This window comes from Halyomorpha halys, unplaced genomic scaffold (genome assembly GCF_000696795.3).
Source record: "Halyomorpha halys isolate HHAL.00 unplaced genomic scaffold, Hhal_1.1 Scaffold531.1, whole genome shotgun sequence".
NCBI lineage: Eukaryota > Metazoa > Arthropoda > Insecta > Hemiptera > Pentatomidae > Halyomorpha > Halyomorpha halys.
In genome coordinates, this window is record NW_027111171.1 from 761,400 (window position 1) to 787,423 (window position 26,024).

General features: G+C 29.3%; 3 protein-coding genes across 3 annotated transcripts in view; 2 read left to right on the forward strand and 1 right to left on the reverse strand.

The window, feature by feature from the left end:
• Positions 1-561: 561 nt before the first annotated feature.
• On the reverse strand, positions 562-5,952 carry LOC106683955 (U11/U12 small nuclear ribonucleoprotein 35 kDa protein). The gene is made up of 4 exons (XM_014425728.3): positions 5,822-5,952; positions 1,234-1,479; positions 938-1,151; positions 562-767 (listed from the first exon to the last, which is right to left on the reverse strand). Exons 1-4 carry the CDS (start codon positions 5,831-5,833, stop codon positions 607-609), a joined length of 633 nt encoding a protein of 210 aa, XP_014281214.1. The 5' UTR covers positions 5,834-5,952; the 3' UTR covers positions 562-606.
• Positions 5,953-6,191: 239 nt separating this feature from the next.
• On the forward strand, positions 6,192-18,345 carry LOC106683956 (putative inorganic phosphate cotransporter). The gene is made up of 9 exons (XM_014425730.2): positions 6,192-6,892; positions 11,712-11,844; positions 12,643-12,873; positions 13,210-13,297; positions 13,544-13,764; positions 13,870-14,022; positions 14,762-14,894; positions 16,376-16,614; positions 17,921-18,345. The coding sequence occupies exons 1-9, from the start codon at positions 6,834-6,836 to the stop codon at positions 18,074-18,076; spliced, it is 1,413 nt and encodes a 470-aa protein (XP_014281216.1). The 5' UTR covers positions 6,192-6,833; the 3' UTR covers positions 18,077-18,345.
• Positions 18,346-19,602: 1,257 nt separating this feature from the next.
• Positions 19,603-26,024, forward strand: part of LOC106683957 (cytochrome b5-related protein) — a 51,345-nt gene continuing 44,923 nt past the window's right edge. The window contains exon 1 of the mRNA XM_014425733.3: positions 19,603-19,706. Within this exon, the coding sequence (XP_014281219.1) occupies positions 19,698-19,706 (9 nt within the window). The 5' untranslated portion in view covers positions 19,603-19,697. The remainder of the gene's footprint in view (positions 19,707-26,024) is intronic.

Here is a 26,024-nt window from a genome sequence, read left to right on the forward strand (position 1 = left end):
TAACAGTAATTTCTTAATGCTTACAGTCCCTGTGTTTAGACGCGTCAAAGAGTTGCTCATTTAGTTAAATTAAAAAACTATATTGACTAAATAAGTAACCAGCAAAGATATATTACAGCTTCAAATCTATGGGCAGAATGAATATATTATTCTAGCTAGAGACCAGACTAAGAGCGGGTATTCCTTAGTTTGCTAGCAAAGAGGAAATGAGTAAGGAATCTGAAGTTTACAGAAAAGCAGAGGGGTGGAAGATATCAAATAAATTAGGGAAAAACATGAATAAAAGGATAAGGAATGAAATAACGATAAAAATATTAACAGTGAAATATGGATAAAAAGAAAAAGGCAGCCAAAATTCTCAATCTGTAAAATGAATATGAAAAAAATTAAAGAATAAATACATTAAAAATATATAGTTTTATTTATTTATTATACTATACTAAATATATTGATAAAAAAAACTTCAGAATTTTTTGGCTCGGGTGTAGGAACATATAAATAACGATTAATCAAAATATACTAATATAACAATTTAATTGTTAATATAACAATTAAAATACAAACTATTTAAATTAAACAAAATAATTCCAGTAATGTTCTTAACTCTTACTTAAAACTCTTAACTCTTTCATCAAAACTCTTAACTCTTTCATCAAAACTATTAAGAATTTCTTTTGAAGTAAGTAAATTGATAGGCTTTCTAAAAGGCCTGTCACGTCCTCCAAATCGAATCTGTCCTGATTCCTTTTTCCCATTAAATCCTCCACCTAAAAAAAAATTTGCATAATATAAGAATTACTTTATTTCTCGTATTTGTATGTTACCTAGTTAAAATAAATATTTTTTCAGAATTTCAAAAGAACATTTTCTTGTAATTGAAATGAAAACAAGTAATTAAGTTACAAGATTAGATTTTTGAATAAATTGGGAAACATACCCAGCCGACGAGGAATCCAACCAGGAAGTAATCTTTCACACTCCATATCCACAAATAGCTCTCTTCCATCCAAAAATGTTCTATGGCCATTCCTGTAAGCTCTTGCAGCTTCCCTTTCAGTCTCATATTCAATGAAAGCGTAACCTTTGGATTTACCAGTAACTATATCTTCAACCAGTCGGCATTTAATAACTTTGCCATATTGAGAAAAATGCTTTAAAATAAAATAAAAAAGTATAAACTATTATCTTAACAATAAAGAATAAAAAATACATAAAATATATTGACTACTATACCCTTTTTAAATCATTTTCTTTGGTGCTATAGTCGAGCCTAGATACGAATATAGTACATTCTGGTTGACCTTTTACTCTGCAGTTAGGTTTATAATGGGAATTCTGTGCTCTGATAATGGCTTTATCATGAGGTTCCGTATCAGTCCCATCTATACTGCCAGCTTTGAGGGGGTCATAAATGATTGAAAAAGGACACCAATATTTTTCTATAACAGCTCTCTGTGTTTCTGATAGCGTGTTCGAAAACTAAAATATTGAAAAATAAATAAATTTTCTGCCTTTTTATTTTGATAAATCAATAATAAAAAAAACTTGTGATACCACAATTTGCAGTTTATCTTTTAATTACAGTTTCTTTTATGTAATAAGAAAAAATGTATTGATATGTATACTCCAGGAAGCTAACTAATATTTTAAAGTAATTAAGCCTACTTTTATATTCTATGAATATTCAGATCTAAAATATGAATAAATTTATAAATCAAATTTTTGTTTGTGATAATAAAATGAAAATTTTGTTTCATAAAATGCAATTTATCTTCTAATGATGATTTCATATGATCATATAATGTTCAGGAGGCTCAAATATCTAGTATATTAAAGTAATCAAGTCTACAATTATATTCCCTAAATTTTCAGAGATAAATATAAATATCAATTTTTATTTTGTTTATTTCCTACAAGCGAAATTATTTGTTTCTCATTTTTAAAAGAAGAGTGCATAAAAATAAAAATAAAACAAAAGTTCACAGTAGACTCGGTGAATTAATCATAGGGATGGAAGTAATAAAGACATACCACATAGGGAAATGAGAAGAATGAATGAATGAAAAAATAATTTTATTCTGGGACAGTTGGATAGAGCCACTTCAACTCGGTATACCAGCGGGAGACTTGAGAGCGCCTAGGGAATCCAAAGATAAATCTTACAAAGCAATTCATGAGTCTCTTCAGTCTCAACTCTAGTCCTGCAGATAGTCCTCCATACACCAAGATTCATAGTCAAAGTGGGGGAAGACGAGAGAGGATACTAGGAGCTGACGGGTGTTCTGAGGAATGGAATTACGGAATCTTAGGAATTGTTTCAGTACAGTTATGGATTTGCGTGTGATTTGGGAAATATGATTATTCCAGGAGAGGTGTTGGTCAAAGGTGACACCAAGGTTTATTATTGTAGGATAGAAGTGAATCGGGTGGTTGTTAAGGAAGAGAAGAGAAGAGTAATGGAGGGCATGAAGGAGGTGCTTGGAACCAATGAGAATGGTCTTCGTTTTTTCAGCATTCAGCTTCAAATCATTGTTAGACCTCCATGCGTTAATGCTGTCAATATCTTCTTGTATCTTTTGGATAGCCTTAAGCATCTCGGAGGAATGGAAGGACTGATAGATTTGGAGATTGTCTGCAAATAGGTGGTATTGTGCATGGTGAATGGAATAGGGAAGATCGTTGATATAAATGGAGAAAAGGGCTGGGGAAAGTAAGGATCCCTGAGGAACACCTCGTGTCAGAAGAAGGGGAGAGGAAAGAGGTTTGTTCGGAACGACAACTGTTTGGGGACGATGAGACAGGAAGAAGAAGAACCACTTTAGGACACTATTTGACATGGAAAGGTTTTGAAGTTTACTAAGGAAGATCTTATGGTTAACTGTGTCAAATGCCTTCGAAAAATCAAAAAGAACTAAAATTGATATATGATGATTGTCTATAGTGGATTGGAGATCTGGGGAAATTTTCAATAAAGCGGATTGCGTGGAATGTGCTCTCAACATTCCAAAAACCGGTTTGCAAAGGATTAAGGAGAGTTTTTTGCTCAAATTATAGAGTTGGGAGTGGACTAATCTTTCTAGTGGCTTGGACGAAATTCGGAAACTGAAGAAGGAGAAGGTACTTTGTTCAATGGTCGGACGAGGCCTTTCTTCCAGGTTTTGGGAAAAACGGAATTTTGAAGGAAGAAGTTTAAAATGTGCAGGAAGGCAGGAAGAATGGTAGTGAGACAAAGTTTGATGATCTTTACAGGAACACTGTCTGGGCTGTAATCGTTAGTTCTGGACTTGAGGCCTGCTGAGATTAAGTCATCTGGAGGAACATTCAAGAAATAAAGTTATTGGGATCAAATGGGATTTCAGAGATGTGAAGAGATGAAAATTCGCATGAGCTTGTTGAAGGAGGAGGAGCAGCAAAGAAAGTATTAAGCTTGTCTGGTTCAATTGGGTAGTATGGACAGGATTTAGGACTTATAATGGAGAGGTTCTGTAGAATTTTCCATTTAGATTTAGAATCAGGTGCTTTGGATAGGATGTTGTGAAAGTATTGCTCCTTGGTACGGCCTAAGGATGTTTGGGTAAGGTTTCAAAGGGACTTAAAGTCGGAATAGTGCTCTGAACTTCTGGTGTGTCTGAAGCATCTTCTGGTAGTATCTCGTCTTCTCATTAAATTTCTTATTTCTGAGTTGATCCAAGGAGCCTGAGAGCATTTCAAGGTATGGGTTTTAAGAGGAGCGTGTTGGTTTAGGAATTTAAGGAGATTCGAGGATAGGCATTCAACCATGTTATCAATGGATAATAGTGAATAGATAGGTTCTAAGGAGAGGGAAAGTTCATCAAGGTAGGCACCAATGTTTTCTATTGTTAAGGAATCAAGGTTTCGCGAATTAATTTTCTTTGGTATAAGCAAGAGAGTGGGAATGTTGTAGGAAATTTTGATTAGGTCATGGTAGGAAAGAAAAGACATAGGAATTTGGGAGGAGGATAAAAGGTTCTGTGGGGAATCAATAATAAATACATCAAGCCAGGTATCAGTGGATTGGTAGGGAACAATATAAAGGTCCAGGGAGAAAATTAGGTCCATAAGGTATGATTCTGTGAGAAGGTTGATTTTGAGATCGTCTGCGATTATTATGTTTTGGAAGAGAGCAATATATGAAAGGAAGGAGGATTCAAATGCATCATCAAAACGGACTCGAGGTGGACAATAAATAACAATATATAGGAGGGAAAAGGAGCTTGACATAAGTTGCACAAAAATGAATTCCAGATGGGGGGGTGTCAATGGACGGAGACTTTAAAAGGATTTTTGGCCCTCAGATTGTCATGATCATAGCAACTCCCCCCTCATTCATCTTGGTGATGATTCTACACAAAAAAAAGTCCTCATCACCCCTGTCCGATTATCAACCATAAGGGGAGAATCTTAGTTTTTGTGTTTTTATCTAAATTATGCGACTTTTCTTCATAAAAATAGCCATACCCTAAATCTATAGTTCCAACAGCAAAATTAAAACAACAAAATTAAAATGGTTACAATGATTGACATTTAAAAAAAAAAATTTTAAAATACCAAATTTTATTTTTATCTTACAGAAATAAATTTTCTAGTTTGAGCTTTATAAATTTGACTAGAACATCTTCTTTCAGTAAGCTTTTCAATATACTCACTTTTATTATTACTTTTCCACTTCATAATGTAATATAAAAGAGAATGTAAAAAAAAAAGTGGAAAAAGAAAGGAAGGGGAGCATGTGCTGTGATGAAAAACAGATGTCAAGTTAAAATTTTTTTTTTTCAAAATGGCGATCATTGTAACCATTTTAAAAATGAGTTTAGATCTTGTATAGTACAGACTCTTTAAATAAATTTAATGGGCTTTCAAACAGTTGTTTCAGTCTTGCTGCAGAACCAATAGTTCAAGAAATATGGTTATTTTAATGGAGAAAAGTTGTGTTATTCAGAAAAAAAAAATGATATTCTCCCCTTATGGTTGGTAATCGGACAGGGGTGAAGAGGACCTTTTTTTGTAGAACTTAAGGTGTAGAATCATCACCAAGATGAATGAGAACCCAGAAAACTTTTTTGTCTTGACCTTTTCTTGCCCTGACCATCTCATTAGTCATATTAACTTAAGGTCGAATATTCCATTAATGTAAACAAAGACAGAGGCTTTTCCATAAAACTATTAGCACTTCTAATAGTGTCTTTTGGTACTACATCATAATATATTGCTGCTTTGCTTGAATAGTAGCACATCTGACAAAAAAGGTTTTTATTTATTTTGTGTTTGAGATATTCCAAAGATTAAATTGTAGACAAGGGTTATTTTATGACAATTCAACTAGCTTTGGAACAGTCAGCAGGAAGACCCTAGTACAAAAGTAACCCTAGTTTATGATACTATCTTTGGAATACATGTAATATATAGTAAATTAAAATTATTTTTTTGTCAGATGTACCAACAATATAAAATCTTTAACATTTCCAGATTCAAAAGTTCCCAGTCTTCTATTTCTAGAAGACATCCTGTTGTTTATATACTAAACAAAACATGATGATAAATTTGCCTTTCCAAGAGATAAATAAAAATTAAAAAAAAAAAAAAAGACTAATGTAAACAGGATGTAAAATTGAAGAGTAGAAGAAAAGAAATTCTGATTTAAGTGAGGAATTCGAGATATATACTTCAAAATAAATCTTGATACCATAACTAATAGAAAAGTAAAAAATATAACCAAATTAAAATATGAAGCAAATTATTAGTGTTAATAAAATATAATATTCCATCAAATTAAACACTTATTAAAGTTGATTTTACTTACAGAAGATTCCATTGCTGATGAAAATAATTAAAGTTTAAGCATTTGAAAAAACAATAATAATATACAACTGGAGATCACTATTTCTCTACTTATTCACAAATCAAATAACCCTCCACTATGGAGCCATTGGATAACCTTCTTAGTAAATTAACTTTTCTATCGATAGTTAAATGCAACGATATCTGATATCGATGTTATTGTCAGGGACATACATCAGCAAACTAAAAACAAAGGAAAAGATCTTAAAGAATTATAACATAAATTGGTTTAAAGCTGAAAGATGTTTAATATATATAAACTTCTTTAATTCAAGAAAAGAAATATATAAATAATCTAAAACTGGAAATGAATTTTTTTTTCCGTCATATACTATTTCCTCCTTCAGAACGAATTAACTAAGCTCCCATTTACTATATTTCTGGATATATTTTCGTTAAGAAATATTACTTTTTAGGAGACCCCTCACCTCCAATAATTTATATTCGAATCCACATGGAACGGACACATCAGAATATTAGATAAGTATCACTGTACACCTTCAAGTACCAATGGTAGAAAAAGCTAGTAACCATACGTAATGCAACCTATTAATTTAATGTTTTTTCTGTTTCAGAGGGATCAGAAAAAAATAAATAATAAATTCTACCAGTTTTCTTATAAAAATTATTCTTATAAGATAAGTGAAACAAAATTCCAAAATAAAGTTCTCTTCTGAAGAAATTCAGATGGTAAAATAACGCTCTTTTAATCGTAAGAAATAAGAATGGCTCTATACCACCAGGGGATCTGTTTGTAATAAATTTGCGTATTTAAAAGCTCTTATAAAAAACTTTGGATGAAAGGATTTAGTGATTACAAAAGTTAATTTCAAGAATCTAAGGAATTATATGATCTTTAGATAAACCTACTACGGCTACGTCAAAATTATTTTGTATTTAGGAAGTGAATTGAAAACATTCAATTCTTTTATTTTATTTCTTGTACTCTACTTTTCTTTTTTTTTTTATTCGATATGACTTCAAGCGATGCGAACGAGCAGTCATCATCACTACAGGAAACTACATATTTCGGGTATGTGTTATAATTACTTTAAATAAAAAACAACATAGACTTTTCTATCAACTCTCATCGGAACCCTTAAAAGCTCCTGTCCTTTTTTTTTTTCATTGTTTCCTTCCCTCTGACCCTTCCCTTACAGGAGATCTGGTAGCTACAAAAAGCAACGTATTGTTGTAGTGTATACAACTAAACAACGGTTTCACATTTTTACTATACAAAGACAAAATAATTTTGAAATTTCAATTATTTTTCCATGGCAAGATTATTAGTTGACCGTAAGTGATTGATTGTAAGATGGTACAGATCGAGGTCAAAAAAGTTACACAAGATTAGGGAAAAAATACTTATCAGGAATGAATAATTTTTCTAGAACATTTGTTTTTCTCGAAAAGAATCGTCATAAATGTTTTTAAAAAATATATTATAAAGTTTACACAAATAATTACAATGATTTTTGAATGAACAAAATTGTGAATTTCATTAAGAAGTTAAAACGGTAAAATTTAATGAAATTTAATAAAAAGTTATTTTTCACGTTCAATATTTATGTCATATTATTATTGGGATTCTCCACAAAAATTAATTTATACTGAAGAAAAAATTTGTTCTTGAAGAATGTTTATAAATTTTTAAAATTTGAAAATAATAGTTGAAAAATGAGATATTGCAAGCAGTCAAGACATATCTAGAACTGCTATGCAAGCTATCAGTTTTGTTCCTTAAACAGTCCAAAACTTTTAATTTTCAAATAATTAATATTCGTTTTGATATGTACGAATTAAAAAAAATATTGGTTACTTTTTTAACTTAAATAATGAGTCTGGCACCCAGGTCTGCTTTATAAATTCCGTAAACTCCTACCTCATACATACTTTGTCACTATCTGTTTCTTTCTCACTGATAGATTATTTAAAGTAAACCACAATGGTTCCTATTCATCCCTCTTCTGTCAGTCCGCTGGTGTTATTCAAGGTAGTATCCTCGATCCCATCCTCTAAACGATCTATACAACTGACATCCCTACCGATCCTAACACTATTCTCACCTGGTATGTCAATAACACCTGTGTGCTCACAGTTAATAATAACCCAATCACAGTTAATAATGCATCCCAAACTCTCCAATCCCATATCACAACACCCAAAGAATGGTGTAGAAATTGGAGGATAAAAATAAATCCCATCAAATCACCTTTGCCTTGTTGTAAACCAACCAACTGCTCTGCAGTATCCTTTAATAATGTTGTTCTTACTCCTGTAAAACAGAACTGCTACCTTGGTCTGAATCTGGACAAACGGCCAACTTCGAATCCTTACACAAGACTGTAATGACAGGAAACCACATGACGATTCTGAATATTACTGCATTTACTTCACAAATTGTCTAAACTTACTATTCATTACAAAAAACTGATCTACATGACTATAATAAGGCTTATCTGGACATACGAGATTGAGCTTTGGGGCTCGACTATACCTTTGCATTCCTCTCTTATCCAATCCTTACAATCCAAAATCATTCATAAAATCCTCAATGCTCCCTACTTTTTCACAAATAAAATCATCCATAAAGACCTTAATGTTTCATATATAACCGATCAGCCCAAACCAGATATCAATCCTTCGATTATAAACTCCCTAATCACTCAAACCCATTGGTGTATAACCTTGCTTCCTCTTCCATTCCTGACAATCCTCTGAGGCCTCATGGAGTTACCTATGGCAAATAGGGCAGGATTATATGTTTTTTTCTCTTGTAAAATTTTTAAAAGTGGAATGAGCTTGTCCTAAAACTAATCATCTCTAATTAGTTTCCTTCAAGATTTTTAAACTTTACAATATCAACATCAACCTCGTGCATTTCTTTAATGATTAAATTTTTTTCAATCAATAAAGATTCATGATTTAATATGACGAGTTTCGTCAATAAAATAATGTTTTGCAAATATATTTACTAATAAATGAATTTGGGAAATTTTCCTTTTTTCTTAGATTCTTAACAAATAAATTCTAATTCCCCGAAAACCTTTAAAAAGGATTACTAAAAATTATATTTATATTCCAATTTCAGTTTGCTTTAAGTAAAATCTTGGGTATTAAATTTAATAGAATTAACAATATGAACTAGTTTTTTATTAGTAGTAATAAATACAATATTTTTCATGTAGAATTTTAATATGATTTGCTAAAAAAAAAATTGTTAGAAGTGGGAATAGAACAGGAAATTATCTCATAAATTATTGTATAAGCCCCAAGTAATAAATCCTAAGGAAGCATTGTTCTAAATAAAAAATAAAATTGTATACATAATCAATCCTTTAACAACTGGTATATACCACTAAGCAGAGGGTTTTAAGATAGCTTCAAAATGATTATCATATTGGAAGGATCAAAATATTATTTAATGCATGTATGACTAGGTATAATATACAGGATGTAATATACAGAATGGTTAAAAATTAGAAGAATTTTTATCAAAAACAATGTTAGAACATTAAATAATACTTGTTATCTAGTTATAAAATATATAATGCTTACTTCATCATTTCCTAGCCCTGTCACAAAGCTGAGGCTGAGACTTTGCATGTCTATGATATCAGTTTCTTTTGAAGTAAATGTAAAAAATAATGGCTATAATCTTTTCAGCACTGTCTCAAGTTTTGGTATAAAACATAATTTGAATTTTAGATCGAACACTCTAACCACTATGACACTTTTTACCTTTGTCAAACGGTTTTCGATCTCTATTTAGTCCGTTCATAAAATGCCCTCCAATACACCCTCACAAAGGAAATTTTTAGGCTAAAATGTGATCAGGACACACTAGAAGGAAGCTGAAAACATGTTTTCATTCATTCCCTTCTTTTACCTCTTCACCTGGTTCCAGGATGTGAAAGAGATTGAAAATTTTGATTGTGAGTCACTGCCTAGTACTCAACAAATCAATACTGATAAGACTTACATTTTGTATATTTCATAGTTTTGTAGCATTTCAGAATGTCTTTACATACAAGCTTAGCTTTGGTTTTTTGTTAAGCTTCTACTTAAGGCTATTATCAAGGGGCAATCCTTGAAGGCAATTACAATAAAAAATTAAATCAATCAACTTTAATTTTTTTTTTAATTTTTATAGCTAAATAGTACTAAATTTGGATAATGACCTATACCTCAATTTCTATTGAACTTGAAGGTAAAAATCAAATCATACACAAATATTCGTCACATCCCTGGTGATCGTTAATTTTAATTTTATAACTTTAATTATGAAAATAACCATTTGTTTGTTAGAATATGTTCAGTACTTTACAAGATATTATAACTTTCATATGCTATGAGATCAAATAAAGACTTATGCTAGGGTGTAACTCCATCAGATAGAACTGGAATTATTTTATTTAAATTTAAATATCAAATGTTAATTATTAATATTTTCTTATTGTTATCATTGATTAATAAATTTCAAGTATTTAATTTTGATTTTGGCCTACCTTAACTATGACTTAGGGATGGAAAAAACCTCCCTTTAGGTCCTCATAAACTATCTTTCTTACCCTATGTTGAAGAACATGAAATGGAAAGTAAATTTATTTTGGGATGTCTAGTCCCTTTAGAATAATTACATTGAACATTTAAGTGCCAATTGTCTGCTGTATAATGTTTAATAACTAACTAAATAATAAAATAATAAAAATAGTATTATAAAAAATAAGATTTAAATAAAACAAAAGTGCTGAACTGTCAAGCTTATTGTATATTTCATAAGTCCTGCTTTATTGTTACAAATTTGAGAAATGGAGGTAATTTGGGAAAAAAAGGTTTCTAACTGAGGAGTGGTAGATTAGAGGTTGTTAAGGAAAGGAATTAAGAAGGTACTTGGAACTGATGAGAATGCCATAAGTTTTTTCAACGTTGAGCTTGAAATCATTGTTTGTAGCCCATTTGTTAATGCTATCTATATTTTCTTGCAGATCGCCTGGAGTCTTTTGGCAGCATAAAAGGATAGGTAAATTTGTAGATCATACCGCGTACACGTAGTATTCTGAATGGAGAATAGAATCAGGGAGGTTATTGATATATATTGAGAAAAGGATTGGTGCAAGAGAGGAGCCCTGAGCAAAACCACGTGTTAGTAGAAGGGAGGAGGAAGGGAATTTATTGGGAACTGTGACAGTATGGGAGCGAAGTGATAAGAAGGCAAGGAACCAATTTAAAACCCTATTTGATAGGGAGGAACACTATTTGTAGTTTGGAAAAGAGGATGTTATGATTGACTGAGCCGAACGCTTTTGGGAAATAAAAAACAAGAATGGAGATTTTTTGTTTGTCAATAGAAGTTTGAAGGTCTTCAATAATTTTCAACAAGGCTGATTGTGTGGAATATTAGGTTCCGAAACAGGACTGAAGAGGATTGAGGAGAACTTTTTGTTCAAGGAACTTGTTAAGCTGTAAATGGACTATTCTTTCAAGTGGTTTTGATAGATTGGAGACACTTAAAAAGACATTTAAAGGACCCATTAAAATAAAACAATATTGTTCCCTGAATCCAGCACTCATGTTACACGCTGTAAAGAATAATAGCAAATTTATAAAAACAAGAAAAAGAGCAAACAGTTGCATCTATTGTTTAAATTTCTAAATTTATAATAGTAATGTATATCTGATAATGATGACATACAATCTTACTTAATATTGTGTCTTTCGTGGACTGATCTTTGTGCTTTGTTTTGTAGTTAACTATTATATTTCAACATAATTATGGAATGAATAAAATATTTGTCTATACTAATAATGACTATTATTGTATTACATATCATTTCTGTGTTTACTTTTAGAAGATTATGTGGAGTACGGCATGTACAGGTTCTATTGCTCTTTTTATGCTTAACTGTCAATTTTTTAATGAGAGTCAACCTCAGCGTTGCCATAGTAGTCATGACAGATACTGGCACAGCATCCAACAATCCAGTGAGTAATTGATTTCTTAAATTATTTATTTCATTTTTCTTGCGTTCTAACTTTTTGGACAAAACCAGTTTTTCTCCTGTGTCTTTCATATATGTTGATAGTAAAGCTAGGAATTGATGGACAAAGCAGTAGAATACATTAAAAGTGGATAGTTCCAAAAACAGATAACACTACTATTTTCAATTGAGAGTTTTGTTTTGTATGATCTGGACGACCACGAATGGTAGACACTTACCATTGCTATCAGGATTCAACCAATTAGTTTACTTTTCATAAATTTAGCCATTAATTTGATAAAATGATACTGGATTTCAAAGAAGTTTCTGCCATAATTTCAAATGACATTGGACATTTGCAAGGGTCAGCTTATGAAGAACAATTCAAATTTTGTGGAGATCTCAAATTTCAGCTGTTATATGTGGATGCTTTCAGAACTCTGATATTAGTTGGTAGACAGTTTTTTTGGGTCCTTATTCTACATGCTTGGACAAAGAGTTCTCCAGTACCACTGACATTTTTCTTGAAATGAAGTCTTATGTAAAAAAAGTGTTTCCATTATTGTACATTTGGCATTAATGGTTAGTAGGCCGAAATTCAGCAAGTCTTTCTCTTCTTCCTCCTAAATTTCTCATACAGTATTAGTAAATACTTTTAAATTATTAATATTTAAAAATTTTACTATTGTTAAGGATAAAAAATCTTGAAACTAGATATTTTTATGACTTAAAAGTTAATTTTAAGTTATAAGTTATTTGTTTAAAATAATCTGATTCTCACTTGTTCACAAAAACTTAATAGGTGTTCAACTGGACCATGGCTGAACAGACGCAGATTCAAAGTGTATTCTACTTCGGTTACTTTGTTATGAATGTTATCTCGGCAGTTTTAGCAACAATCTACAGCAACAAGCTCTTACTATTCCTAAGTGTCTCTTTATCATCTGCAATAACTCTTGTGACACCAACTATTGTTGCTATTGGAGGCCGATATGCACTTCTTCTTAGCAGGGTGTTTCTTGGAGTGATGCAAGTAAAGCAAATAATTTAATAAATTATTCATAAAATTTATTCATCAGATTGGATTTTGTAATTAGATAAATAGGCTCTTTTAATGATATTGTTTGTAGTATTTTCTTATGAATCATGTTATAACATGGTTCCACACACCAAGTTTATGATTTTTAAAAATTTAAGTTAAATAGATTTGAAAGAAACTTAATAATTAACTTTTTCGTGCCATATATCATTGCCTTTAACATAATCATGATTTTATTCTACTGAAATACACTGATTTATTTGTAATATCAACTGTCAGAAATGTATTAAAAAAATCTTTAATTTTCAATGTTCATTAATATAATTTTAGGGAATGATGATGTCAAATGTTATGAGTTTAATGTCTAAATGGATTCCTCCTACCGAAAGAAGTAGATGTGGTTCATTTATCATTGGAGGTTTGAATAAATTATTTTATTTTCATTGTTCCTCTTGTAGTTGCATCATAAGGCTAATAATTTTATCTTTTCTGTTGCTGCTAATTGTTCTATAATTGCATTTAACATAGCTAGTGGATGTTTTTATTAAACAAGTTTTTGATAAGCATCAATATATTAAGATTTATCTTAATCAGGTCAGAATCATAGCCTTACAGTATTTACTACATTTGATGTTAGCAAATTAATGAGTGAAATGAAACCAAGGTATGAACTTCGGGACACTAGTATCATTTTCTACATCCGGCTGGATAGGATTTCACTTTGGATGGCCAAGTATATACTATTTTTCTGGAGGTTTGGGAGCAGTTTGGGCACTCACATGGCTTATATTGGCTGCAGACTCTCCTGAAAATTGCTGGTATATTACAAAAAAAGAAAGAGACTTTGTGCTTCAAGAATTATTTCAATGTCAGATCACTGCTGGCGTAAGTATGTTTCATCTTTAATTAAATATTTCATTGAACACTTAATATTTTTATTTCTGGAGACCTATTAATGTATTTTAACAAAAGAATAAAATAAAATTATAGAAAAGTAGAAAAATACCATGGAAAAAAATTCTTACAAATAAAGCTTGCTTTGCTCTCATCTTGACAACTATCGGTCACTACTGGGGAAATATGACTCTTTTAGCAGAGATGCCAACTTATTTTAAGGCTGTCCTACATCTTCATACAACTCATGTAAGTCTTCATTGCAACTAGTGGTGTTCTAAAAAAAGATCTATACGTCAAATAAAAAAATTAAAATGGTCAAAGACTTCTGTTTTTCATAAATTGTACTTTTAATGAAGTTTTTTAAACAAAAAATGTTTGCCGGGTACATAGGTTGATATAGTTTCCTCACTATTTCTATTGGTAAAGTACATTATCCATACTGCAAGATTTGAAATTTACTAATAAATAATCCAATATAGTATAATATATATATTATATTATATTATTCTTTTAATAAATTTGATTTATTCTATGAGAATATGGGAGGAGCTGTTCTGTAATATAAATTTCATGAAAACACTTTTGTTTATACATAAGTAAAAGTAGTGGATAGAATTTGATAAGATCGGTGCTGAACCGGTGTTTACATTGATTCCCAACTTAGAGCCAGATCAGGTTTCATTTCCTACAATACAAAGCTTCCCTACATTTAGTAGTGAGGAAACAAAATGTGTCTATAATTGTGTATTAAAAATAAATAATAAAAATTTTGTATATAATTTATAATGTACATATGTTATATATGCATAAATAAACCAAATACTTATATATGATATGGGAAATATAAAGTAATTTTTTATTTATTAACTTTATTTTTGTTATAAATGACAAAAAATAATCTTTAAACAATAAAGTCTAGCAGTTTTATTTTGGATCTCTTAAGAATATGGATATTGCTCATCACGTTTATTTTTTTCATTTTTAGAATGGAATGATTTCAGCTCTACCATACGCATGCATGATGGTTTTCTCCCTTTTATTTTCTTGTGTAGTTGACATTTTGATAAAAAGAGGCCGTGTATCAGTGACAAGTGCTAGAAAATCATGTAACTCAATTGGTATGTAAGATTTTTAAAAAAATTATAAAATTTTTGAACTTTTATCCATTTAGGTTGCTCAATAAGTTGAATTGTTTTTATTAAAAAATGTATATATTGCATTTTTATATACAAAAGAGGAGGAAAAGGTTTACTGTAAATGCATTTTTATAGGTTTACTCATAAAAAATTCTTGATCATTGGACATTGAAGTGTGATGCAAGATGGTTTTTAGAAATAAGATCTGTGTCAAACTTTACAGTTTGTAAACACTGTTAGAGAAATATTTTTAAAACATTGTCAATTCATTGAAAATAGTCTATGGTAAATTAAGGTGGTAGTTTTGTCATTTCTTGTTTTTAAAATATTTTTAATGTTGCTTCCTTCTTGTTTCTTGAATTAAACAAACACAAATACAAATTCTAAATAAATTCACAGTTGGTGATTTTGTTTCTTTTACTTCAAGGGAACAAGTTCAGTGAATGCTCAAAAACTATGTGACTTAAAAAGACCACACAAATATAATTTTAAAGGTAATGTTTTAAACTAAATAAGTTTTCCTACTAAATTCATGTTCTTAATGTGATAGAAATTGAACGGAAGATTAATTCTCAAATTAAGAAAATTTTCATTTTCAAACCATTTATTTAAAGAAAAGTAGTATAATGAGTTGTTTATAGTACTCCTTTATGTAGAAAAAATGGATTGAAAAAAGAAATTGTTTGTATTTGAATGTTAAACTTTGTGTCAATTTCTATATCAGAAATAGGAATACAATGAATTCACTAGGAAAAGGTTTTTTTTTAAAGCTTAAAACGCAACCTTTAAAATAACATTTGTTTGATCTTTTTAAGTCAAGTAATTTTCAACTATTAATGAACCTAACTGAAGAAAAGAGTTATCTCTCTCTCAGTCGAATATAAAAAATACTTTTTTAGATACATAGGAATAAACATACAAAATATTTTTAAAAATAGGCATGCAACAACCCTTGGACCACTTTATTTGGATTAACTTAATATATGTTAAAACTATCATTATAGCTATACAATTGTTGGGCAAATTAAAACAAAAAATTATTTTGAAGCACCAAAGAAGAATAAAACATGGTGTGTGTATGTAGAATTAATCACTTTTGCACCATCTTATTAGAGATAGCTTGATTTATTTTAGTATTTTTAAAATGATGATGTCTGTTTATATATTCCAATTTTCACTTGGGCTGCTTAATGTTTGAATAATGAAGAAACAAGCCAAAAGACAGTTAATTAACTGCCAGCTTTGTATGATTTATGATATCCAGATAGGATCACAAAATCTAAAAATGCTCTATTTCATTAATGCTTACAATTGAATTTTATTTTTGATTTGTCAAAATACTTCCTTACTTCTACTAGAGTTTCTTCTGAATGAAACAAATTCCAATTTATATGTTATTTATTCATACATAATTATGGCCTGAATGAAAGACATAGTTGTTTAATTTTTAATTTTTTTTATAGGTCAATGGGGTGCTGCAGCATGTTTGGTTGTTCTTAGCTATTGTAAACATGAATCCACAATAGTAACAATGTACACTCTTGGTGCAACACTGCTCGGATTTTCTTATTTTGGCTTTAATATAAATCATCTTGATATTGTTCCAAAATATGCTGGATTTTTTATGGGAATTACTAATGCACTCTCTAATATTTCTAATGTATTGGGTCCTTTGTTCGTTGGTTTTATAGTTTATGATGCTGTAAGTTTTATATTAATTTTTAAAATCAAAATAATTTATTTTATATTTCATTTTTAATATATATATATATACATTGATAACTATATACATCAACATTGCTGCATGTTTTTTAGTGTTTTACAGTACACAATTTTTTTTTTATTTTCTCCAGTCCTACTCTAGCATACTGAGAATTCCACAAGGGAAGTGGTAATTCTTTAGAGATTCTGGTTGAAAATGCAATGCAAATATTTCTCATTCATTAATATATTTTCTACAAGACAGTTTTAAATTTGTTCTTTTTAAATTAGTATTTTGACTGATCTGATGACGTTTTCCTTTCCTTAGAAGACAATCATATTATAATATAAAAATTATGTATCCTAAACCTTATACCCATGAACTATCTCATATGCCAGATTTATTCCTTTTAGATCCTACCATGTAACAGGCATAGCTATGCTCTCTCGTGCTAAAAGTTTTCCTTAACACCTTCATTCTCAAGCTAATTTTTTTTATTAATTTATATAATTAAAATCTAAAATTAAGAAGATGAAAACCTTCTGAAAGAACTTAAATATATATTTTTTTAATTTAAATTTTTAAGTATGCTTCTTTAGTATTATGCACTATAATGAAGAAATTCTCTACATTTAAGTTAAAATAATAACTAAATGAGTATAACAAAATATAAAAATATATATATTTATACAACATTGATATTAAGGTATTCCATAAAAAAAATTCAAATATTGCAAAACCGTTCGTTCCATCCAAAAGTTATAAATAAATAAAATACTCAATAAGTGATAAATAAATAAAATACTCAATAAGCGATTTTGTATATTATTCACATTTTCATCTTAAGGGCTTGAAGCCATAATATTTTTTTTTATCCTGAACCTAAATTCTTGATTAACAATTATTTCCCAATCCAATGTCCTTCTTTTAAAGACTTTCTTGAATCACTGCTTACTTTTCTAAATCCTCAGTCTCACATCGGAATATCAGAAGGGACTTATACACATTTCTAATTTTTCCTTGTCTACTCTCTCTAGGCTTCCAGTCTATCTGAGCTCCTATTCTTTTATGATGTTTATTTCTGGATTAAGATTTTTTTTAATCTAGATAAAAAAATCTAATACTCGTGACTTGAAAAATTAATTAATAAAAACCAATGAAACTTAGGGACTCTATTAATCCTAATCCTTGTTGTGTTGATTTTTAGCTACACTTTTTGTTTTTTTAAAATGCTAAAAATACAATATCAGTTTTCATCTATCACATAAATTTGTGAATGTACAATGTAGAAATTTTTTGTTTTCAGGAAAATAAGCAACAATGGAGAACTGTATTTTGGGTATCAGCCATTATTTGGTTTATAGGAAATTCTATATTTATTATTTTTGGAAGTGGAGAACCGCAGGACTTTTCTGAAGATGAAGTTTCAGAAGATACATCAGTTCATCAACGTTCTAATTGATTTTTTAATAAGTCCTGGAGTTAAAAGTTTATTTGAAAACATTTTTCAGTTATCTGGATGATCTCAATGTCTTTTAATTTATTATTTAAAAAAAACAAAATTGATTCAACAAAAACTATTAATGTAGTTGGTTTACTTATCAAATCATTGTAAATTTATTATGTATTCTTGTGTATGAATTTATATACACAAGTATATGCAAATTAATTACTATTTTATTTATTATTATTGTAAGCTGATAATAATATAAATAAATGACTGTTCTATAGAACACATTATTTTATAACTATAACATAAAAAAATACAAAACTGTGATTCATCATAACTTCACAGTAAAAATTATAATATAACCTATGTTCTTATGAGAATAATAAACTTCATTAAATTTAATACAAGGCTTTCTCCAACAACTAATGTTGACTGCGGTCAAACTGGTAAAAGTTTTGGAATGGAAAACCTATACTGAGCGTGCTCATTGTTACAACTAAATTAAAGAATCCCTTAACCACTGCAAAAATTCATATGCACGCTATAATTTTATTTGTTACTATTTCATTGTGAATAAAGAAGTACGTACAGTTCTTACATCAATTTTCAATTTTTTGTTTTCAAAATTATTATGAGAAAATATCATAAAATGTATTTTATTATATGTATTTAGATACCAAAACATTTGAATTTGGTCAATCTGATGAGGAATAAATTTTACTCTCTCCAAAAAGTGAGAAAAATATCAGTTTTTTGTATTTGTGAAGATATGTATATAAAAGTTTTTCAGGGTGCAGGGTTCAGGTATGAATAGGACAATTTTTAATCTACTTGATTCAATTTTATGAACATTTTTTGTTAAATTATTTTTTTTATATATATCACTTCTTATCTACTCATTTAATAATTTCAAATTATGGAATAACATACATTTGTAAGGGAAATGGATCAGTGGTTTGAAAGCAAGATGCGATCACAAGGTTTATTGTATTTTGTTTTTAGGTTTACGCTTTTGTATTAGTGTATACTCAATACTTTGACGAAACTTAAATATTTTGGAACACTTTATAAGACTAGTTTCTCTATTTGATGACAGCAATACAGTATACATCTTCTAGATTCAAAGCTAATAAAGTATTTAATAAATTTGAATATATTTCAGTTATTTAGTTTTAGGAAACTATTCAAAACATATTACCAATGGGGCATATCTCTTTAAAGTAACATTTTTGTAAGTATCTTCTTGAATAGTTCTTTTCATGTCCTTTCTTGTTAAAATTTCTAAATGATAGCTAGTAATTTGGAGGTATTAGTAAATAGAATCATTTATTACTTATGTTAATTTATGAATACATAAAAAAGTCTTTTTAATGACAACTGATAAAACATATTAATTAGACATATATTATCTTTTTTCTCTGGTAGTAACAAACAATGATGATCTTATTAAAGCAGAAAAGTGATTGGCCATTTCATGATTCATTACGTAATATGAAAGATAAATAAAAAATATATTGGATGATTGAAATGTTATCTATAAAACTTTTATTCAGCTGTCCATTTCACAGTTGACAGTTGTTTGTCTCATGGAATGATTTATCAGTTTTCAAAACTATAGATTAACTAGCCGAGGATGAATCAGGTTGGTACTTTAAAAATTATTTGCTCAAAACTATAACATTTCTAATCATATCAACATCAAATATTTAATATTAATCAAATTATTATTTTAAAATAATCTGATGATTAAAACAAATAATGAACAATACATATCAAGTATTTTAATTAAATCTAGTCATTTCCAATTCATGAACCAAGATTTGTTTGAATAGTATCCACTGATGATGTGATGTAACATCAAATTTTTATCGTTGGGTACACAATAAATTTTCCATATTTTTGTCTTGTGGTTGAGAGGTATGCGATTGTTTTCACTCATTGAATATTTACAATTTCTTGTTTTTTATGGACTTTTGTTCCAAATGGTTTTCCTTCTAAAATACATATGGAAATTTTATTCCCTTACTGCAGGAAGTGTCATATAAATTAAGGCACAAAATATTTACACCTAGCCATTTGCATTTAAAATCCCATCAACAGAGCAAAGATTTCACTCTCCAAGGTCCAGAATGCTCCCCAAAAGAATAATATTGCTAAAACCTGGTTTTTTGATTCATGAAAACATTTCACTCATCCTTTCACCTAAGTTTCTTCAATCAATCTGACCCAAAGCATTTGAACATGGTTGCATAAAGAAATAAGACATTTTTTCAAAGGTTGAGCAGCTTATTTTAAATATTTTATAAGTAAATTTAATTAATTGATGGTATAGTTAACTAAGGGTAAGATGGTTCTGGCAGTGATCAAAACATAGTCTCAGAATATTAAAAACTATTTTGATCGCCATCCAGATAATATCTTTTTTTTACCCCCTACGTGGTCATTCTGTTTTGTAGAGGGAAGTATTATCTACAGGTGATTAATCTATTCTAACTAGAGTGGTGGAGGATCAAATTTTCATTCCCTTGGTCCACCAAGAAATAAAAGTCAACCCAGGCCAGATTAGAACTGGCCCCACTGTAGACTTGAGATTGCTAAGGGGATGCCTCGACTTCCTTGGCTAATAACCTGGATCATCTTACATTTTAATTCAATATTTCAATATTATTGGAAAAGAAAGGCCACAAACAGTTTTTTCTTTCTATAGAATATTCCAAGAGTCAAGAGAATAAAGTTAACAGAATGTTCACTTAAAAGGTGTTGATAATGTGTATGCTTATACACTACTCTGTTAGCCTTACAGAGGATGAGCCCCAGCTAAGGTAGGATCATACTCATATCCATCCTAATATTCATTGAGAAACATTGGCTTCCAATGTTTATCTCCATATTTGAATACGAACTTTGCTAATGTACTGGTCTCATAACTTGTCCAATTCCAATTCTGGTACTCATTAGCCTTGACTTATGGAGCCCCTTCAAAGAGAGAATATCACGCATTCCCTCTGTCCCTGTGTTCTTTGTTTTCAAGATTTCTCTCAACTTATGGAGCAAAGTATAGGTATGCCATTATGTTGAGGGAATAGGGGGTTTCACCTACCAAAAATTTGAAAATCTGAAAAGTTTAGAAATGTGAAAACTTACCCCAAATTGATAAAATATGATTCAAACTGATTATTAGACTATAAATTATGATGTTGGTTATTGTTATGAAATGGTTATTATATAAACTGATTAAATGTCTAATAAAACCTATTTCAAGAGGTCAGTTTCACAAAAAACGTTTAGAAGGGCAAATTTCAGGGAATACTTCCCACTCCTATGGGAGATAACTGACAGGTCGGGAAATCAGGTTTAACTTGTTAGGAAATTTTAGAATTTGCCTCCAACCTCCCCCTATGTAAGTTATTGCAGCAAAATCCCAGACTATAGGTTAAAACATGGGCGTACCCAAAGGGGGCAGCTGCCCGCTAGTAGTGAAAAGATGATTAATTTATGAAAAAGATTTTTTTCGAGCAAATACTAATTGTAATAATTAATACAGCTCTGCGAAAATTACATATGTTTGTCCATGACTACCAGTGTTAACGAAGACCTTCAAACTTTAGACATTATCTGATTTTCCTCTCATTAAGGGGGCCCGCAGTTCCGCAATTGTTACATGACCAGCCAGGTTTCTAGAACTAAATATTGGGTTCTTCATGCCCTCATTATTTAGTTTTCTTCTGCTTATGTAGTTCAAATATTTTGGACGTGCTCACGTCAACTGTTCTTTTGTTCCACCTTTCCCATGCTTCTTATTAACGAATCATACAGTGAAAAAATTATTCCTAAAAAAACTCGCAATCTAATAGTATGAGAAATTTTATGTTCGGTAATATTGATAGGTAGAAGTGAAAGAATAATTCATAATAATACGTAAGTTTCTTTACTCACGTAAATTACATACGAGATTCTTAAATCAGAGTAAAAATATAAAAAATAAAATTTAATGTGCAAACACTTCGTTTTTATTTTGTTTATTTATACAGCCATGTATAACAAATGTGGTCTGACCAGACGGCATCTGTCAAATAACATACAAATTTAATTATTGTGAAGTTGCAGGGGCTAAAACGGCTTCTAAGCTAAAACTATACAATTTCGACATTATTCCTTGAGATAAAACTAATGATTCAATTTATATAGGTCAAATACAAAGTAATATTAAAAAAAAAATTAAATGCAGGAAATTTGATAACGGCAGCTAACGATAGAATAATAATATATAGGCGGTTATATAATTTAGTAATGGAATAAAACAAATTATTAAAAGAATTTTCTGAAGAGAAAAATAATGATAAGAATTTACCACTAATAAATTAATAATAATGAAGCTAATTAATTTGTAAAAAGTATCGAGTTATACATGATTAAAAATAGGAATAAAATATGACTAAAGCCCTAGGGTATTTATAAGTAATATCACTGCTACGATTTAATTCTGCCACATCTGTCAAAAAAGATTTTTTTAAAATCTTGTGTTTGGCGTATTTCGAAAATCGTACAGTTTAGATCGTAGAGTTATAGTACAAGAACCCAAGAAGAGAAAAAAAATTGAGTTATTTCACTCAAATTTTTGTTTACTTAATAAGAAATTATAAATAGTCTAATCTGATGAGCCTTCCAAATATAATTGGGGGGAATAACAAATAACAGATGTTTCAAAATGTTAATTAAAACCAATCTTCATATCTTTAAAACTACTAACACTAGAAAATCTAAAAAACGTCATTTTTAGAAGAGTAAATTTTTTAAAATATGAGCCCTAAAAGAGCTATTTTAATTTTAATAATTTTAAGTCCAATAGTTCCCAAGATACAGACGTTTTAAAAGCTACATTACATAAAAAAATATCTAAAAATCAGTAGTTAGTGAGTTTATTTTTGGAAAACTATACCTCAAAATCATTTGATGTTCAGACCTCTATTAGCACTCATATTAAAGCTAGTTTAATGCAGTATAAAGTAGTATATATTATCCATTTTCGAAAGAGTTGTAGTTTTTATGATATTTGCCAAAATAAATTCACAAAATGTTAACTTCTAGTCCTCTTCTTGTTTGGATAAAATGTTTGATTTATGAAAAAATATATCTCAGAAACCGTATGACATAAAATGTCTGCCAACACTCAAATCAAATCTAGTTTAATATACTATAAAGTTGTTCATAAAATTTATCTTCATAGATGTAGTAGTTTTCATGATAATTGATTTATAGTTGTTCGGACCAAATTTCATGTGCAAAATTCATTCATATGCAAATATCATAAAACCTATTGAATTTATGAACTACTGTATAGTACATGAAATTTGAGTGCTAGCAGAAATCCGTAGACTAATGGTTCCTGAGATATAGTTTTTCTTAAATCAGAGGTTTTGTCGGAACAACTAGAAATCAACATTTGGTTAGGGGTGCAGTTCAATTTATTTTGGAAAATATCATGAAAACTACAACTCCTACGAAAATAAATATTATAAACAACTCTATAGCACATTAAACTAGCTTTAAATTGAATGCTAATAGACATTTGTTCGTCTAATGTGTCCTGAGATATTGATTTCCCAAAATAAATTCATCTACTACTAATTTTTTATGAGATATTGCTTTTTAAAAAATTGTATCTCGGGAACTATTAGACGTTAATAGCTCTTTTAGGGCTCGTATTTTAGAAATTAGCTCTTCTTTAAATTATGCCCTTTTAGATTTTGTAGGTAGTCTTAAAGATAAGGAGTTATAAATAAAAAAATTTTTTTTTAACGTTTTGGAACAGTTACCATTTTTTATATCTCCCTAACTATTCTTGGCAGGCACGTCAATTTTTACTAGTATTTATATTTATTTTTCATTAAAATAATATAAAATTGGGGTAAAATGACTTTAATTACTTTGTGACAACCCAACTAGCTTTGAAATAGTATCAAAACTTATTTTGTCAAATGTGCATAGTTAAAATTTATTTGCAATATAATGAAGTCGAAGTCACTAAGTGGTCAAAATAAAAAAACAGAGGCAGTTAGTTGGTAAAAAAAAAAAAAAGTCATTAAGATTCATAAATGTAAGAAAGTATCTAGTTAAAGACTTTTTTTTGTTTATTTTTCCTTATAATTGACACATTTATTAGTTATTCTGATAGACATTTGAACAAATATGGTACCATCTAATTTAAAGTCCGTTTACCGAATCTGTTAAATGGTTGTTCGATGAATTTAGTTTTTTTATTTAACAATTTGAATATAACTATTTTATTTTTTAAATGAAATACAGTTCATAAATTTGAGTATGATTTTATGGATAGTTCAGGTGGTAGAATTGCAACAATTTTGAGATTGTCTGCTTTCTTATTGCTGTGTGTACAATTTTCGTTATCAAAGTTCGATTCTGTAGATCGGAACCATAGCATTCGATTCCATATCGATTCAATATTGACCCAAACAATGCTTTGCATAAAAGTATTAATACTTTGCTGTAAAGTGAAAAATGGAGGTAATAAATTTTGTTTGAGCATACACGTGATATCTTTGAGATATTTATATATGGGATACTCTAGAAAAAAAAACATTATCTACAGTAATACATAAATATTTATATTTTTCAATAACATATAATGTTTTACAAGGACATATTTTTTAAAAATTATTATTATTGTTTGTGAGACAGTAAAAGGCATGGGATTTGATTTCAGAGTTGCCTATAGAAGTCATATGAGGTGATGTTATCAACATAATGACCGTTTTGTCTTTGCTAACTATGATACCTTTCTCATGAAACCATTTTAGAAAATAATTATAGTAATTTTGATGTGTTTCTTGATCTGTTCGGTAGTTTGATGGATAAAAAAAGAATCGTCTGCAAAGACTTATTCATTGTCACTTTGGATCATATTTAGAATACCATTTATGTAGATATTTAAAATGGCAGAAATGCCTCCTTTGGCGTAGGAAAAAAAGATAATGTAGATATCAAAACAAACAGGACCTAAAACATTACTCTGATGTACATGAGTTTTTTTACTTCGGAAAATAGTTTTTTTTTCAGAATGTGTTTTTTAATAACTATGTTCCTGGTTTTACTCGATCGTCACGTTGCATATTCCACCTAATAATGTCATTTGCGTCGTCAAGTTCTTTTTCGTATCGAATTGAAATTTACTATCGATTCATGCTAGATAAAACCTATATATAGCTAGATAGTCAAAAATCATAAGAAGGTTTACAAAATATCGACAATGATTCAACTATAGATTTATTTAAATTATGTTATTTATTTTATATATGTATGTATAGTTGACCGTAAAAATTGATATATAGGGAGATGGTCAGGGTTGCGGTCAAAAGATAACAAAAATAGTTTACAACTATTTATTTACCAACGTTTTAGTTTAGCTGTTAAACTTATTTATTTGGACAGCCCTGATGAAGCCCTGCAAAGTGGGGCGAAACGTTGGAAAATAAATAGTTGTAAAGTTTTAAGTCTCTTGATTTTATTGAACGCATTATAGGTTTTTTAAAGTTATATTTTAAGTATTATTGTTCCGTAAGTTAAGCTTTTGTTTTTTTAATTATAATATATTGTAATTATATTATTTCAATTTCTTGAGACAAGGTAATTATTTATTAAATAAATATATACCAAATATGGTTGTGAAATTGTTGTGGATAATCTTGTATAAGAAGAGTTAAATATTTATGATTTTAAATTATTAAAAAAATAGGCTTTGAACTTATAATAAAGGAAATGACCTGGGCAGAATAGCCTGCAAAAGTAATTTTAAATTAATGTGAGGAAGAAATTATAATTGAAGATGTCCTTGAGGATGGCTAAAATGGCCGAAACGTTGGACTGGTGAAAAATAAAAGTGTTGAGACAAAAAAGGATACAAATCTTTAATTTATTTAATATATAATATATTCTTATATTC